This window comes from Magallana gigas, chromosome 2, assembly GCF_963853765.1.
Source record: "Magallana gigas chromosome 2, xbMagGiga1.1, whole genome shotgun sequence".
Classification (NCBI taxonomy): domain Eukaryota; kingdom Metazoa; phylum Mollusca; class Bivalvia; order Ostreida; family Ostreidae; genus Magallana; species Magallana gigas.
In genome coordinates, this window is record NC_088854.1 from 18,518,198 (window position 1) to 18,537,013 (window position 18,816).

At 37.9% G+C, this 18,816-nt stretch overlaps 1 protein-coding gene across 4 annotated transcripts in view; it reads right to left on the bottom strand.

The window, feature by feature from the left end:
* Window positions 1–18,816, bottom strand: part of LOC105322268 (centrosome-associated protein 350) — a 59,309-nt gene that overhangs the window by 6,299 nt on the left and 34,194 nt on the right. For 2 of the 4 annotated variants that reach the window (XM_066075362.1, XM_066075365.1), the window contains 22 exons: window positions 17,708–18,036; window positions 16,711–16,844; window positions 13,919–14,277; window positions 7,302–7,415; window positions 6,876–7,048; window positions 6,583–6,663; window positions 6,196–6,382; window positions 5,707–5,971; window positions 5,378–5,488; window positions 4,987–5,122; window positions 4,674–4,898; window positions 3,978–4,178; window positions 3,594–3,691; window positions 2,930–3,204; window positions 2,670–2,797; window positions 2,296–2,463; window positions 2,055–2,162; window positions 1,892–1,960; window positions 1,724–1,769; window positions 1,497–1,605; window positions 680–897; window positions 87–363 (listed from right to left, as the gene is read on the bottom strand). In XM_066075362.1, the coding sequence (XP_065931434.1) occupies window positions 87–363; window positions 680–897; window positions 1,497–1,605; window positions 1,724–1,769; window positions 1,892–1,960; window positions 2,055–2,162; window positions 2,296–2,463; window positions 2,670–2,797; window positions 2,930–3,204; window positions 3,594–3,691; window positions 3,978–4,178; window positions 4,674–4,898; window positions 4,987–5,122; window positions 5,378–5,488; window positions 5,707–5,971; window positions 6,196–6,382; window positions 6,583–6,663; window positions 6,876–7,048; window positions 7,302–7,415; window positions 13,919–14,277; window positions 16,711–16,844; window positions 17,708–18,036 (3,811 nt within the window). The remainder of the gene's footprint in view (window positions 1–86; window positions 364–679; window positions 898–1,496; window positions 1,606–1,723; window positions 1,770–1,891; window positions 1,961–2,054; window positions 2,163–2,295; window positions 2,464–2,669; window positions 2,798–2,929; window positions 3,205–3,593; window positions 3,692–3,977; window positions 4,179–4,673; window positions 4,899–4,986; window positions 5,123–5,377; window positions 5,489–5,706; window positions 5,972–6,195; window positions 6,383–6,582; window positions 6,664–6,875; window positions 7,049–7,301; window positions 7,416–13,918; window positions 14,278–16,710; window positions 16,845–17,707; window positions 18,037–18,816) is intronic. The other 2 variants (XM_066075363.1, XM_066075364.1) reach the window with 2 other exon arrangements.

Sequence of the window (18,816 nt, forward strand, 5' to 3'; positions counted from 1 at the left end):
GAGAAAAAAAATCTAACAGTAATTTTTTGTTAATTTAAAAGCAAATCAAATAAAGCTAAATCTATAAATAGATCTATACAACATACTTTCTGTTGGGGGTGACAGTAGCTTCCTCTATGCTGGACTGGGACAGGACCTCCTCAGGGATAGAGCTCTCACTCGCGCTTCTCCCAAGAGATGTCTTGTACTTGGCCGCCCGCTCTGCTGACACTCCCTTCACCTCTTCCGGTGAACTCTCTGCACTGATAACCAGCTCCGTTTGGGGCGTTTCTGTCACTGACTTCTTGATGGAATCATCTTTGGCCGTGGAGATGGCTTCCGAAACAAAACTGTCTTCTTGTATTGAAGAATAAGTTTGTGTGTCTGAAATATAAAGATTAGTTCTAAAATCTATTGCAAATTAATCATATTTATCACTATTTTTTTTCCACATTCCTAAAAAGTGTTCAAATTAAGATAACGAAAGAATTTACTATGTATTGAATTCTAATTAATTCAGTTATGGAGAATAGGTGCACAAGACATATGAAATTCCAATCCTTCTTTATACAAAACAGTTTATGTTGACCATAAGTCTAGACTGTTAACTTGATTCTTTATTAAAAAAAACCAAAAAACAATAAATATATGATACCGACTAAATTTTGTAATTCAATTCTTATCAAAAACATATACCAACCCTTTTTGTCTTTTCGGACTGGCGGTTTCAAATTGTCTTTCTGTTTTTCACTGCCCTTGACATCCTTGTCTTTCTTATCACCATCCCAGATCTTTAGTGCCGTCTGCTCCATCTTGTAAATCTTCTCTTCTTCCTCATCCAGCCTTCTCTTCCACTTGAGAAGATCTTCCACATTTCTTCTTCTGTCATGGAGTCTCTGCTCGCGAACAGTCAGATACCTACACAACAAAATGAATGGTCAGATACCTTCACAACATAATGGTCAGATACCTACACAACAAAATGGTCAGATACCTACACAACAAAATGGTCAGATACCTTCACAACAAAATGGTCAGATACCTACACAACAAAATGGTCAGATACCTACACAACAAAATGGTCAGATACCTACACAACAAAATGGTCAGATACCTTCACAACGATCAAATACCTACACAACAAAATGGTCAGATACCTACACAACAAAATGGTCAGATACCTACACAACAAAATGGTCAGATACCTTCACAACGATCAAATACCTACACAACAAAATGGTCAGATACCTACGCAACAAAATAAATGGTCAGATACCTACACAACAAACCACAATCATTTAACTCTATTCATCTAAAAGTCAACATCATTGGTATCAAATGCTGCTTAATAGTGTATATAGAAAACTGTTTCATATTTACTAAATCAACACAAATATATAAGATTATGAATTATACAATTATTCATCAATGACATTACTGAGCAAGTTAAATATTTGATGGTATGTACCAAGACATTGATCTAATACAATATTTTTTTACACTAGTAGAAGACTGACTTTTCATCCAGATGTATCTTCTTCATCTTCTCCATCGCCTTGCCTTCAGCCTTCCCTTTTTTGCCGACAGACTTTGGCTCTGTGTAGATCTCTGAATCAGACTTGTAATCTGTAAAGGATAGACACATATATTGTAGACATTTAGACACATATATTGTGTGTTATTTAATCTAAAAATTTCAAGTATTAACCTAATTTCATTTGACTTATAAATAACTTTATAATACCTTTCTTTAATTTTGTTTCTGCAGCTGCATCAGAATGTTCATCAAACTGAAAAAAAATAAAATCATGAAATGTAAACCTTGCTCATCTTAATTGAATGTGATTGGTTTTAAAAACTGCAATAATTCATATGATAATCCAACTATTCTTTGATAAAATAAAATCCTTACAACACTGACTTCATCCTCAGTATGTACTTCTGATGGTCGACCTAGCCTCCCTCCAATCTTTGTCTTGGTCTAAAATAAGTCACAACCATGTAAATTTATGCCATGTCAATTAATACAAAGTTATGGCAATATATGCTAAAAAAATATCCTGATGTGTAACTACCTTTTGCGTCTGATTTCGGAGTCGACTGATTTCCTCGTGTTGTTGGAGAATCAACTGTCTCTCTCTGGATGCTGCCTCATTCTGTTCTTGAAGACGTTTGATCTCCGCCTGAAGAGGAAACCCATTTTTCTGATGCATTGCAACATTTTTAAAACAGCAACTTTGCCATATTGCATGAATTCAATATACAGGGATATCAATGTTTACTCAGAATTAATTTGACCAAAACCAGTACTCCTACCTGTTGTTCCTGGAGCCTCATTTTGAGTCCCCGTTGTCGTTTGTTTATTTGTGGATAATTGTCATCTTTTCCTTTGTTGCGGATTCGTTGTTTTTGTTGTTCCAGCCAAGACAACTCTGCTTTCGTCTTTTCCATTAATGCTTTCTCACGAAGTTTCAGTAAAGATGACTAGAAAGACAGATTAAGATTCTACATTTATGCGTGATTTCAAAATATTCTAATTTAGGTAAAGAAACGAAATTTTTACAATATTATTGCACAAGTCTTGGGACAAGTAATTATGAAAAAAAATTCTATCTTAATCAAAGTCCATCAATATTATATATGATACATCCATATAGCAATACACACAGAAGATTTGAGTAAGAGCAGACCTGATGCTGAGCCCGTAGTTCCTCCTCTCTCATAAACTGTTTGACCATCTCTTCAGTGAATTTGTTGAAAGAGTCTTCCCCAATAAATGAGCCCAAGTCATCCATTGAGTACCGTGGAGTTGCTGGAGCTACCGAAAAGACAAGAATCTCTGTTAGAAAACCTGACCTTAAATTAAACTTCTATGGTTTATTGATATGTCATTTATATTATTCCGATATAAAATCCGATGAACATTTAACAGAAGTCAAACTGTTCATACCTGACACACTGCCCTCGTCAGAAGTGACGGACACATTATCCAACTGTTTTTTGGCACGTTTGCGATGGCTCTCCGAGGGAAGAATCGAGCGGAAGCTGCGCTCCATCTCGTCCTCGGTCATTGTTTCGTCCAGCGTGTAGTCCTCCAGTTCCTCACTGATGCTGTCCTCCTTCATGCTGTCGTCCCTGCCCTCAGCCTTACTGAGGGACGGGATGGAGGAGTCACTGTCAGCTCCTCGCTGGGTGTCACTAGCTGTCTTCACCTCGTCTACAGAACTGTGAATCACAACAAAGCATGAATAAGAACTGAAGAACTGTTGAGTACTGTAGATTCCATATTTTACGCGAGAACTAAATTCCACAATTCAACTGTTTTCCATCAAATCGTAGGAACATAAAATCGCGAATGCCAAATTTTTAACACAGTTTCTTGAAATGTCTGGAAAATAAAAGCGAGATTTCAAAATTCGTGAGATGTTTTTCTCGATATTTTACCCAGATATTAATTCCTCACGTTAAATTAGAAATTTACAGTATTGCAGGATATATACATGGAATATTTGATAGCTGAATTCATAAAAACATATTCTTTTGTGTAAATAACATGATTCAAAAAAAAGTTTTATCCACTTAATAGGTTTCAACCTGATTGAATGGTAACTGACCTTTGACTCCTGGTTGATGTGTCAGGTGTAGAGCGAGTGGTAAGCTGTGTATAGGACCGACTCGCTGAGCGAGTAGACTCAGGGGCATGAGACACACTCTGAAGACAGAATGTTCATTTATAATAAACCTCCAATGTTTTCTGTATTCTTTGTACACTGATACTTGTTTTCATTTTTAAAAGGAAGAATAATTCAGTAAATCAGATTTAATGATAATTATACATACCAGGTATAACTCTATGAACTTTTTAATCTTTATCAAACTACCCTATTTTTAACATCACCAGAGAGCACTAACAAATACACACACTACAAACACCAACACATTATCCTATATCAAGGTTGTACACCAGTTTTTCCTGTGGTTTTTGAGCCCCTGTATACCTGTTTGCTGCCTTTCCTTGGCCTGATGTTATCGCTGCTCTCCATGGGGCGTGACAGCCTGGACAGGACCTCCTCAGCCCCCTGGGAGGCAGCAGTGCCTCGCAGTCGAGCAGTCTCTAGCCCTGACATGGCCTCCATGGCCTCAAGCTGGGCCTTGTTCGATAGCAGCATCATGTCTTTCTCATGAGCCTCTTGTCTAGCCTATATAGACACATGGTGACATCAAAAACATAGCAAACTAAGAATTCACAGACAAACTAGCTTGGAATATGTTGGATGAAATGAGACATTACGGCCATTATATACAATGAAGGAATCTAGCATAATAATGCATGAAGAACTTTGGCATGATACATCTGATATATGACTGAATATTTTGCCTGTAGTATTATAATGACCATTTTGTATGAAGTTCCTTATGTCACAAAAACACTTAAACTATGCAAACATCTAGCCCTGACATGCTCCTATCTCTCTTCATTGCCGACTAAACTTTCTACTACACTTTCAGCTTTGATTAAAAAATATCATTGCGCATACATATTTACATGTAGGTTACATTCACAGCAATTGGACACACAAGATCTCTCTATAATATTGCCCTCTCCCTATATGTATAATTATCTGTTTAAACTTTTATGAGAGCTTAGTCCTGAAAACAGAAATAGGAGCATGTTTCTGCAGGTTGGGCCATACCTTGAGCATCTGGGCCAGTGAGACCGACTCCTGCTGGGCCATGGACACAGCCCGAGTCCTCTCCATCCCCGTCAGCTGTCTCATCGACTCCTCCATGCTCTCTAGCTGATTCAACTCCAGGTAAAACTTGCGCTCCAGCGAGTTAGGAGACAGCCGAGGAGGGGTTTTCCTGGACTCGGAATCTTCCCCCGGGGGAGAAACTCGGCCCAGTGACATACTTGGACTCTGTAAATAATAATGATATAAATATATGAGCCTTATTAAGGTACAAATGGCCATTTTAAGTACTGTACATTGATGGTCAGTGACCTACTTCCTCATCAATGGACACCTCCTCCCTCTGGTTCAGACTGGCCTGATGACTACCCCCCACAGGTCTGAACCCAGACTTCATGGAAGATTTCTCCGAAACAAGCTTACTGACTTTTCCTGAGTGTTTCTCTTCATCACTGAAACAAGTAATAAAACCTCAATTATTTAGAGCTTAAGCCTTTTATCGTATTAACATGCTGAATGTTAGTTACCTACTCCCTGTATGATTTCTAGATACCATGTCAGATAATAAAAGTTATTCTGTGCAGTATTTTCAAAATGTATGTCAGTTATAGAAAACAAGTACCCATTACAGAATACAAATTAAAAAAAAACAATGCAGACTTTACCAAAGCATGCTCTACCAATGGAGTGACTTGAAGTGGACTAACCTGTCAAACGACTGTGAGTAGGAGTCGCCCTCTATGGTGTCCTCATCACTGTCGTGGGAGTCGGCTGTTGTCACGCTGTACCCCGACACCTTGGGGTGGGTGGCATCACTCCTGTATCACAGAACACCAGATACACAATTATAAACAGTCCTAAAAACTACTCTTAAGCTCAAACACAGAAACAAACCTCTTCTAAGTTCTCTGTATCATATTGGAATTTACCAAGATGTACACTGATGAAAAAATTCCTTAAATCTATTTTTATGAATTCTACTGATGGAAGGAAGTGTTCTTGTAATTTTGTATCAAATCAATCAAATGAGGCTAACCTAGACTTGTAGATGTTTCTTTGGCTCCCTGAGACTGGCTGAGACGTTTCACTTCGGAGTGACCCTGCCGATGCTGCACTTTGACCTTTGACACTGGTCGAGTTACGAGCATTGGAGGGACTCTGAGTTCGGAAATTTGAGGTCACTTTGGTCGATTTGGAAGGAATGGAATGCTGGGAATGAGTGGGTTCTGCGCGGAAATCATCCTTGACAGCCGTTCGTTGTTGTCCTTGCATCTCACTAGCAGATGAGCGAGGTCTCCCTGCTACGAAAATATGAGTACAATTCCAATGCTTTTTTCAATTAATGTAATATCTTTCTTAGCAGCAGAAAATTTGTTGGTAACACACATTCTTCATTTCAAAGACAGATACAATAGCCATTACATGTGTAAACTGGGCTTCATAGTTATCAATTTCTACAAAAACTCATAATCTCACCCTTCAATTGCATTCAAAGCAGTCTTTGCTATCAAATGCTCATTCTTACCTTGTGTCTTTTGATGTCTGGCAAATATGCTGAGTACATTGTAAGGGTCTGGGGAGGGGCTGTCCCAGGAGGAGTATCTGTTGGACTGGGAGGGGGGATGAGTAGGGCGGGGGATCACAAAGTCATCGCTCTGGGGAACACCTCTGCTGCCAGCATGGAAATCCCTATCTTGTAGGCCAGATCCAACCTGTAATAGAGGTTTAAACAAAAATTGCCTCCAGTTACCTCTCTTGGATTAAACATCCTTAAAATGTCTTTTCAAAATATGTGGAAATTTAAAGTAGAGATAGAGGGAAATATTTTTCTTTCAGCCTTTTGACTGTTACTGCAAATTGTTATCTGAGTAAAATCTCTACAATAGGTGTGCCTGTCTGTTGCCATGGTTACCTTGCGCTGCGTAAGGGACACTTCCTCCAGTTCATCGGTGACCGTCACAGAGATCGTGTCCGTCTCCGTCAGAGTGTCCTCCTACAACAACATCACATTACCAGTTAGTTGTCCTGTAACTACACACATCATTCCCCCACCAACCAGTAATCTAAGCCATTTTGCCCCTGATCAAATAGTCCAACAATTTTCTTAACACACTGGAATTCACATATTTTCAGAAAGTATCTTGAATTCTTACTAAAATAAGAGGACAGAAATGTGTAATGTGTAATTCAGTAAGACCCCCCTACCTCCTCCTGAAGGCCCCGTCTGTGACTAGTTTGGACAGTGTCCCCTGATGGCAGCCTCCAGTGCAGACTTTGTCGGACCGTGTGTCCGCGGTACGCCGCCTGGATACGAATGGCAGCAGATTCCACCATCGTCTCCTCGTTTGGCCCCGCTTCTCTTGATATCCTTTGCTGGCCTGGTTTATATAAAACAAGAACATGCAAATATTTCTCCTGCAACATACAGCTCAGTGCTGTCATTATACCAAAAAGTCATCTACTGAAGCTTCTTTAAATCATCAATGTGTTTAATTTATTTAGTTGCTTGATGTTATCAATTTTGATTTGGCTTTTGGGATAAAGGATAATTTGTAAGATTTAAAGACAAGTGAAAACAACTCAATAATCCCTTCTTTGTGTTTATAATTATGTCTGTGTGGATGTGTGTACCTGGCAGATTGGAGGAGAATACAGAGAAGTCCTGTTGAGCACCAGTGATTCTGTCATAACGTGTTACATAATCTCCCTCTTCTTCCGACTCTGACAACGCCCGCCTATTGTACACTGAAGGAAATAGTCTACAGTTTATAAATATTTCACTCCATGTCCATAGAATGACACAATAGTCAAAGTGGATATCTTGGATAGCATCAACTTACACATCATTAGGATTAATTGTATTAAAACAAACTAAACACTATTTTCTATGTGTATCATTTTGGGCCAGTTACTGTTGATTGAGTTAAAACGACAAGCCCAGTGTATGTCTCTTGATCTGTTTCATTAAAATTTCTTGTATTTCTCTCTGATTCAGAAATATAAATTAGCACTGAAACTTATTTGTGTTTATTCAGGTAAATTTATCTGTAAAACAATTATTTTTCAAGTTTATCATGTACAACAAGTAATTTAATATTCCCATTGTGAACAAAAAAATCTATGACTTTACGCTACAAATTGGCCATCATTTGGATGGGTGTCTATCTTTTAAGGCTTTAATTGTTCTGTTTCTTACATGACAATAATGAACTAGATATAAGCCTTATCTCATGTTCATTAACGGACTGTGGTTATTTCCATTCAGCACTTCCATTGGCCTGACTTAGCCAATCAAAAACTCCAGTGGACCTTGCAAGGCCTTTTTTCAAAATGAATGCCAATCAAATCAAGATCTGCTACAATGCACAGTGATAAAACTTGATCTACCAGTTTTTCTTACTACATGTATTACACACAATAATATTCCCTTGCTATCAAGGCACCGAAGAAAATACTGAAAATACTTCATCTACCACTGTTTTCCGAGAATCACTCAATTTTCATGTGCATGTAAAACTCTGACAGAAGAAATATTTATTTCTGGAGACATCTGACACGTTTGTGATAAATGGTACTTTGGAGTTGTATGATTGCTCAATATACAGATGAGACCGGGTTCAAGTAAATAATGTGATCCCCATAAATATGCGAAATACTCCTTTTTTCCATCAGACAAATAAATGCTAGGACAAACAAAGTGATTCCTTGTTTGGACCCACTCAGCAAACAAATAAATTGAAAACCAAACATGTCACATTTTCCAATTTCTCCATACTTATGAGGCAAGCTCACTCACAGAAATGCAATAAAACTCTTATCAAATTTGAGACATACCAATAAACGTATTTTTGAATGACATTTGGAATAAGCCTCATTTAATGGAAACCACGAGTGCTGCAGTGCTGAGAAGAAAAAAAAATTCGGCAGATTTTACGGAAGCATTCACTTATTGGATAGCATTCAATCTTCAAAAATATATGCCAAGTCTAAATAAATAAACGTATCTTTAATTTCAATTTCAACCTAACCAGCCTGATTCTCTGCATGAAATGACAACCAATAGTATTCATCCTATACCACAATTCTCAAAACCTCTATCATCAATGGAAGATTTGTACAACACAAGTATAAATCAATCAGTTGAAATGCTAAAAAATTGTGAGTTTTTTTAATTCATAAATTTATAAAGGACTAGAAGAAAAAGCTGGAAGGAATATAAACTTTGTTCAGAGGAGACCCTGAACTACATCCAAACGACCAAGGAGAATAACCCAGCTATGACCTATAATTCGGGGTCAAATGCTGGTATGGGTCTCGAGGGATGTCACTAAGTGTCACTAAGTGCCATTATTAAAACCTTGAGTCAATGCCCACCGTCTCAAATAGGTTCTGCCAGCAAGTCACATGTCACACCTCCACGCCATGGTGACCCTGGAAATGCCTCGGCAGCTGAGTGACAGTGGCGAAAGGCGAGCCTCCGGCGCCTTTAAATAACCGGAACCAGTGACTAAGGGAAGGAAAACCCTAACAGAAAACCACCGGCCCTCCGGGTCCAGGGGGTTGGGCGTGGGGCTAGCAACTCCACCTCATAAAAAAACCACAGTGCTACAGAAACCGCAACAACACCACATCAAGAGCGAGACCTAGATCCGGAAGATGGCTCGCAAGATGAGCTCATGACGTGTGCAGGTGAAAGCCATCAGGAAGCCAGTGCACCGACAAATCTTCTGTCGATTAAGGCCAACACCAGGATAGGGACCTGGAACATCAGAACCCTATACGAGGTCGGAAAAGCTGCCCAAGTAGCAAAGGAGATGACAAGGTACAACATCAAGGTACTTGGCCTAAGCGAAGTTAGATGGAATGAAAGAGGACAAGTTCGCTTAGAATCAGGAGAAACCATCATATACTCTGGACATGAGGACCAGGATCATGCACACACTCAAGGGGTTGCCCTTATGTTGTCACCAGAAGCAACAAAAGCGATGATAGCATGGGAACCAGTGTCGCCAAGACTCATGTCAGCCAGGTTCAACTCAAAGGGAAGGAAGATCACAATCATTCAGTGTTATGCCCCAATAAATGCAGCAGAGGAGCAGGAGAAGGACGAATTTTATGCTGCACTACAGTCAATGATAGACCGTGCACCTCGCAGAGATATAAAAGTTGTGATGGGAGATATGAATGCCAAAGTTGGAGAGGACAACACCAACAAAGAACTTATCATGGGAAAGCACGGCATTGGTAACATTAATGAAAATGGAGAACTTTTTACAGACTTCTGCAATTTCAATGACCTAGTCATAGGAGGCACCATCTTTCCACATAAGAAGATACATAAAACAACCTGGTCTTCTCCAGATGGAAAGACAGAAAATCAAATAGACCATATTACCATCATGCGAAAATGGAGAAGAAGTTTGCTTGATGTAAGGACAAGACGAGGAGCAGATGCAGCCTCAGACCACCAACTTGTTACAGCTACGCTCAGAATGAAACTCAGAGCATTTAAAGATAAATCAAAAACACCTCACTACAAATTTAATGTCCGCCTTATTAAAAACAAAGAAAAAAATGATGAGTTTAACATCGCAATAAGCAACAAGTTCGATGCACTAGAGGGATTGACAGTAACAACTATTGAAGACCATTGGGTTAAGCTCCAAGACGTCTGGAAAACTGCATGCAGTGAAGTTTTAGGAAAGAGAAAGAGGGAGCACAAAGATTGGATAACAGCCGAAACATGGGAAATAGTTAAAATAAGGAAAGAGTTGAAGCAGAAAATTAACCAGTGTAAGGATGCTCAACAAAAAGAGGAACTGAAAAAAGAATATAGGGAAGCCAACATACAAGTAAAAAAGAATGCTAGAAAAGACAAGAGACAGTTTGTCCATGACATGACTGAAGAGGCAGAGACAGCAGCCAGACAGAACAACATGAAAAAGCTGTATGAAATAAGCAGAACTCTGTCAGGTAAGAATGTGAACACTAACACCCCAGTAAGAGACAAGCAGGGAAGGATTATCAGCAGTGATATAGGACAAAGAGCCAGATGGGTAGAGCACTTCAAGGAAGTTCTAAACCGGCCACCACCACCCAGTACTGCAAACATACCAACAATAATGAATGAACTTCAAATCACAACTGGACCCCCATCTAGAGTAGAAATTACCAAGGCAATTAAAACACTGAAAAACGGAAAAGCAGCTGGTCCAGATGGCATTCCCCCAGAGGCTCTTAAAGCTACCCCAACAAAGTCTGCAGAGATGTTACAACCTCTACTACAAAAGATATGGGAAGAAGAAAAAGTTCCAGATGCTTGGAAAATAGGATACCTAGTAAAACTACCAAAGAAAGGTGACCTGTCGCAATGTGGAAATTGGCGAGGTATCATGCTTTTATCCATTGCCAGCAAAGTTCTAACAAGAGTAATCTTGGAAAGAATGAAAGAAGCATTGGACAAGGAACTAAGACCAGAGCAAGCAGGGTTTCGCCAGAACAGATCATGCACAGACCAAATCGCCACCCTTCGAATCATCATAGAGCAGTCTATTGAGTGGCAGTCCCCACTATACTCAACATTTGTGGACTTTGAAAAAGCTTTTGACAGTGTGGATAGGTCAACCATCTGGACACTAATGGAACATTATGGAATACCACCGAAGTTCATTAGCATCATTAGAAACCTGTACGACGACGCCACATGTCACATAATCCACAATGGAAAACTAACACATCCATTTAAAGTAGAAACAGGAGTAAGGCAGGGCTGCATTCTTTCACCAACAATATTTTTAATTGTTATTGATTGGATCATGAAGGAAACAACGCAAGGCAACAAGACTGGAATCCAATGGACCTTCACCAAACACCTCGAGGACCTGGATTTTGCAGATGACATTGACCTGCTATCCCACAAACAACAACATGCGCAGGAGAAATTGTCACGCCTCGCAGCAGAAGCAGAAAAGACTGGCCTAAAAATAAACATTAAAAAGACAGAGGTGATAAGAATAAACAACAAACAGAATACACCAATCCAGTTAAATGGAGAGAACATCAGAGAGACCGACAAATTCACCTATCTTGGGAGCATTGTCAGTAAGGACGGGGGCGCTGACAACGACGTTAAAAGTCGTACCAACAAGGCAAGACATGCATTCAACACCCTACGTCAAATTTGGAATTCAAAAGCACTCTCCATCAACACCAAAACAAGAATCTTTAATACAAACGTCAAATCAGTCCTGTTGTATGGCTCGGAGACCTGGAAGGTAACAAAAACGATAAACAACAAACTCCAGTCTTTTGTCAACAAATGTCTCCGCCATATTCTTAACATCAGATGGCCAGACACCATATCAAACACAAGCCTATGGGAAAAGACCAAACAAGATCCCATCAACATTGAAATAAAGAGGAGAAAATGGGGATGGATAGGCCACACTCTACGTAAATCCCCAGAAAACATCACAAGACAGGCACTGGATTGGAACCCACAGGGAAAGAGAAAGGTGGGGAGACCTAGGCAAACCTGGAGAAGATCAGTAGAGTCAGAGGCAAAAGAGGCAGGCTTCACCTGGGCCCAGTTAAAGAAAGTAGCACAAAACAGAGTCCGCTGGCGAGGAGTGGTTGCGGCCCTATGCTCCCCAAGGAGCGAACAGGAATAAGTCAAGTAAGTCAAGACCTATAATTCTATGTAACAACCAATGTCCAAGCTCTCGTATAGATAAACAGACACTGGATGAATGGAAGAACAGACAGACAAATTCCCGAACATATTCAATGTCAACTCTACAAGGAACTTTCCTGTGTTTGAAATGAAAAAGTTTTCTCACTCACTTTGCAGTCAATAAACTTTAAAGAGTGTAAACATTTACTAAATACCCCTCTTAACCGACCAGTCAAAAATACACTCCTCAAAAATTGAAAATGAACTGAAAAACAACTAATACTTAGTTCAATGAACTATTCAAGGTACAGTAATAATGTCCCAGAATTTTAGGTTTGAAATCATGCCAAATTTAATTTAAAAATATGTGTTAATTATAATCAAATGAGAAAACAGTGTTTGCATCTATAGAACTGGATTGGTTATGACAACAACTTCAAAACACAATCCATAGTAGAAACCTTTGTTTTTCCTCAAGATTACAACTAGTTAAACATATATATATACATAGTTAATCATATTTGCATTCCGTATAACTAAATCAATATAGTGGTAAAAAATCTTTCATGAAATATAGTTCTCGAAATTCTTTTAAAATTTCTACTATTCAGAAAGATATGAAATTTGAAAGAGCAGAAAACAATATGAATGTATTGAGTGTATTTAAGTCTGCAATGACATTTTTAAAAAGTTCTCCCTGACTATGCTGAACACTATTATCTTTTATTCACAGTCTGCCTTCAAACATATTCATAATGAGAAATAATCTACTGGAGTGTATTGAATACAGGTATTAAGTAAACATTTAATTCTAGTCTTAAACGCATTGTTCCCCAGACCAATTGTGGAGAACATAACTCACAAACCTCCACAGCAAACAGCTGATACACAGAGCCCAACAATGTCTGTCTGATTGCTTAGCCCCACAATTCTCTTGGCCCCTGCCCTGCACCTTTTGACCTATTTTTGGTCAGGGACATGCACACTTTTGAATGAAGTAATCACTTTACTCCTTAAAATTCAAATAGATGAATAAGATATCTGATAGTTAAGACAATTTATTATTAATCCTTACTGAAATGCATTCTGCATGGTAACTGTCTCCATTTCTGCAAATGTAATGTGTATGAAATGCATTTCAAGGTGCATGCAGAATTAAGACTGCGTTTGAGAGGCTATCAATTTTCAGTGTCTTTTTGTCACTTTGATCTTGCTCTGGATTCTGTAGGTTTTGTTTAATTTGTTGGGCAATGAGAGATGATTTTTGATAAATGGGTTAATCCATCGTAACTTCATTAAATAAAAAAGATGAATGAAAAAAATAGTGCTTGCATGTGTGGCTTTCATAAAAAAATACTGAAGATAACTTTGATTGGGAAGGTCCATGAATGAAAAGAAAGTCAGACATACACACAGGCTTGATATAAATGTTGAATGATGTTGATCTCAATCATTTTTATAATAAGCTGACATTCTTCAGCCAATGGAAGAGTTGAGAGATCAGTCTTCTACCAGCACCATATAAACACTTTAAGAGCCAAATATGCACATGCAGAGATTGGTGACAAAAGCTTACACTCGGGTTTCTCCCCTGTGATTTTAGACGTCTCTGCCTGGATCTTCTGCTGCAATGTGGCTGCAGTGTTCATAATGGCCTGTATCCGATCAGCCTTACTCCTGGTGTTCGGATCCTCGCTCCCGTACACATGGGGGCGCTCCTGACTTCCTGTGGATGACCCGGACCCTCCGTATCCAGAATTAATATCATTTCCGCGACTATGGAGAGCCTCCGAGAATTTACTCAGAACTCCATCCACGTTAAACGTTAATCCACCAAGTGTTTTCACATTAGCACTGTTTAAATTTCCATCTTGAACACTATTTCTATCCTGGCCACTGTTCTTTGGTTTTGGTTTGGCATCATCAAGGTCAACCCTGGAAAATATTGAAGCTTTAACATACCTGGTCTATGTTTACATATCATTATATACATTTATTATTTCTTTCTATCTGATCTTTTTCTTGATAATTTTCATAATAGATGAATCTACAAATACAGTGAACTTCTCTAAACCGGCAGGCTGCCGGACCAGACAAAAGGGCCGGTTTACAGGGGGTGCTGGTTTACTGAGGTTCAGTTAAAACTAGCCATTGTCAAGGAAGTTATGTCCCTGTTTGATCCATTTATATTAAATACAATACATGCATTTATAGAATTACAGGCATAATGCTTTTTGTAACTTATAGACAATAATAAGATTTATATTTATTGTAGAAATGAACCATGCATAATAATATAATTTCAATTACAGTTGAATGTAAAAGCATTGCGCAAACATGATCACAAAGATAGAACACCAACTTTGTACATGTACGTGTGTACAGTCATATGTCAAATTTCCTTTGAAAGGCCGCTTATATCAACTTGCGTTTACATCGAAACTCTGATAAAATGTTTTAGTTTTGGAAACATCTGAAATGAAATTCAAATGTTTTTTGTGTGAATGTAGAATATAAAATCACAGTAGATAAAACATTTAAAAAAGTTTTATCAAGAATTTGTAATCTAAACAGTTTTGCCGCTTGTATCATTGACTCGATTTATCGCCGAGTTCAAATCTTAACTCAGTGTAGTATAAAATAAAATACAATAACTAAATACGAATCGAATCAATGAATCAAAAAATAAAACAAGAATAAACAAAAAAAAACACGATCTCTCAATCATTTAATTAATAACAACATTAATTACACAACCCGTTATAAAGCCATATTCAATACGCGTATTTAACACCTATCACACTGACACTCTGTCGAGTCGGTGTACCTGCTGTTTTCACACTTTCCGTCAATTATAGGGGTGTCTCTGTCTTTTGGCTATATGCCGGTTTAGTGAGGGTATATTTCACATGTTTGTTAAAGACCGGCCGAGAAAAAACGGCCGATGTCCGGTATTCAGGGGGTGGCGGTTTTCTAAGGGTTTATATATAAGAAATAAAGAGAGAGCTGGCCGGGACTTTTTAAATCGGCCGATATTGAGGGGGTGCTGGTTTTCAGGGGTGCCGGTTTTGAGAAGTTTCACTGTACATTTGTTTACTAGAGGTTTTCTATTGCAGACCTTGAAGCAATCATAAACTGTAAATGCACACATTAATTTTTTCTCCAAAAAGAAAAACCTGATTGAATAACAAGAGAAAATTCCCTGTTTTGAATGCAATGCCTTTGAAAATCAAAATGAAATACTTTTGCATTCTTTTAATCAAGTACATACTACAACAACATGGGTTTGGAATGTCTGATATAAACTTTGCAAGGAACCTTGCTTGAAACAAGTTACATACTCTAGTAGTTGACATGGGATGCCCACTATGACAGTATCACTAAATTCATAGATTTGCAGAATTTAACTCTTGAAATAATATGCTGAGTGCTGTAGTAAGCCTCAGGGTCTGTATATACATGTATAGGAATTAACCCAAATATTTTCATTCAATAAATTAGAACCGGTAGAGGTCTTTATTTGTTTGGGCTTACTTGATGAAAAATCTGCTCCACTTTGCCCACTTTCCTTCTATATGTTTTAAAGTGTTAAGTAGCATTATTTTTTACCGTGTGTGTGTTGTTTTCACTTTGCAAACACATCAAATTCCCACTTTAAATAAACCAGAATTTTATCAGCCATAAAATGTCATAAATAAATATTTGATCTGCCTTGAAAAACTCCCCTTCTTTACAGTGAAATATCAAATACTCTTTGGAAAAATAAACCTTCATATTCAAATAACCTAACAGTAAGGTCATTGTTGGGATCTTTCATCTGTTGTGTGTGCCTGACAGATATTTCCAGAGGTCAATGCTAAACAGACCAACTTTCTACTTCTTTAATACAATTATAGAAGCCGAACAAATTCTTTTTTGCGTGATGGATCAGAATCTAAGCATGTGTCTTCAGGGAGTGTCAAGAGAAATCAAGACGTTTAAATCTTTGAAAGATGATCCATACTTTTCTTTCAATTGGCTCATAATTGTGTAATACAACTACAGTGTTATAATCAATTTTCATTTCTTTACATTTAAATGAAGACCCCACTACAAGATTAAATTACAGTAACTTCTGTCATTCAAGATTGCACAGTTTGTTTCTTGCCTACTGCCTACATTTATCTTAAACCCTTACTTCAGTAAGCAGCCAAATAGAACAGTGGAAATGCTTTTAGTGTTAATGTAATTCTCTTCGATTATCATGACATTACATGTCCACCCCCCACCAAAGAAAGAAAGATATCAAATCAAGAAATGAGTTTTCTATAAGAACATGGTATATCAAAACAGACAACAAAGTAGAATAAGTTGTTCCCTAGGTGGTACCTGGGGGTGATGGTGGGGGTGACAGCCTCCAGGGATTCCCCGGTCAGTGTAGAGCTGTCATCTGACATCTCCATCTCCTCCTCGTCTCTTGGAGGTATCCCAACATGCCTTTCTCTTTCTGAATCCGTAGTTGCCTGAAAATTAATAGGCTTCTTCCTTGAGCAACACAGATATTGCTGTTTTATTTCTAAAAAAATCATCCCAATCAACATTTACTTAGTACCGGTAATCCTGGCTGGTAAAGAAACAATATGTAGTTTATGAGAGTGATTTCATTTTATTGCTACTTTAAACAGTGACATTGTAATCCTCCAGAGCTTCATAAGTGAAACTGTCAATGAAACTTTGCATAACCTTGCACAGAGTAATTTACAATTTCTATCTTTTTAGAGGTTTCAATAATCCTTAAATCAACTCTTATCTGCACTTCACGAGTCGCCTATTAAAAAATACCAAGCAGTGCAAACATAGGTAAGATTCAGTTTTAATATAGATCTGTGACTAGAGGATCAAAGAAAAGATCAAAATTAACATTAGCTAAATGTATTTCTTTTTCAAACATTCATACAGTAGAATTTTGTAAGAAAAATACAGGTAGTTCGATATTTTGATACTCCTGCAAAAAATATCTGTTGTTAAGAATTTGGATGTTGCAAACTATCAATAAGTCTTGTAGAGATGAAAATAACCAATTGAAATTTTTTATAACAAACTCTTACGGTTTCATAATTTAATAAATATTGTTTATTGGTATAATATTTAGTGTGTATGATATTTGGTAAACTTTGAGTTTTTCAACATGTTTATGTAACCTTTCATAAAGCACATTTCTGTATGTGTCTTGAGTACAAATCTGCATGATAAATGTTAATGTACCGGTACTTGATTTAGTAGCTTAATATAGGTACAGTTTTCTTCCAAAAATGCACAATAGAACACTCAGTCAGGTTCACTAAGCCATGCTTTAACGTATAAAGAGCTATATGATAGTAAGTACCATTGACCCAGACTGAAGATCTTCATGGAATGGATGATGTCGTGGCAGATCTTTGTAGGCTAACGGCGAGTGGGTGAAAGTCTCATCGTGAGTCTTTCCCTTCCCCCGGGCACCTGCAGACTTGGACGACCGCTTTGGGCCCTGAGCCGTCTGTTTCTGCTTGGACCTCAGCTCCTCTAACTGCTGACTCCTCATCTCCTGTGCTCTCTGTTTCCTCCTCTCTTCCTCCCGCTGTTGCTTCATTCTGTCTGCCTTCTGTTTCTGCATGAACCGCCGAACCTCCTCTTGGTCATAATGCCGCTGTTTTGCACTCAGTTGTTTTTCTGGTTCTAAGATAAAGAAGCTTATCTTTATTGACAGTTTTGGTAAAACATTTCTAAAACACATCATTGAGATATATGTATATTTAACCAATTTAATTTCAAAGATGCATCACATTGGAAGTGGTAATTTCAACATCTTTATTTCTAACTTATTGGACAAAAATAGAAAGGACAAAGTTTAATGCTTTTAGATTTACTCAAAACTCTCAATTTTATTCAAATAAAACAGATGTCATTGAGGGCAGAGTTCATTTAATGGATTTTTTAAAATGGTTTTTCTAAAGATTTTCTGGAATTTCAAAGAAACAATCGTGTCATTCTTTAGTTTCTCTAAGAATGCGGAGCCTTTGACAAACACTATGATCAATAAAAAACACTTTTCTTACTTACATTGGAGTTACCAGATAAGATTTACTCTAAAAAAAATCTATTTGGGGGCTAAGTTAGGACAGCACATCTACTTTGGCCCTATTCCTGCCACTAATACACCACAAGATACAGTTTAAGTCACTGGTAAACAGTTTTAATCAAATCAAAAATCAATGGAAATTGTTTCTCAAACAAAAGACGGGACATTTTAAAACCACATAAATCATTCCAAATATCGGATATTTGGCTGCCATGTGACCAATGTTTACCAAAACTGGCAGCATTGCATTGTTGAGTCAACAGAACCACATTGTTCCACACTAACTAGACATTCATGACTCCCCATCCCACTAAATTGTACTTTGGAAATTACAATTAAATTCTCTTAAAAAACTTAAGGAAAAATATACCACCCTG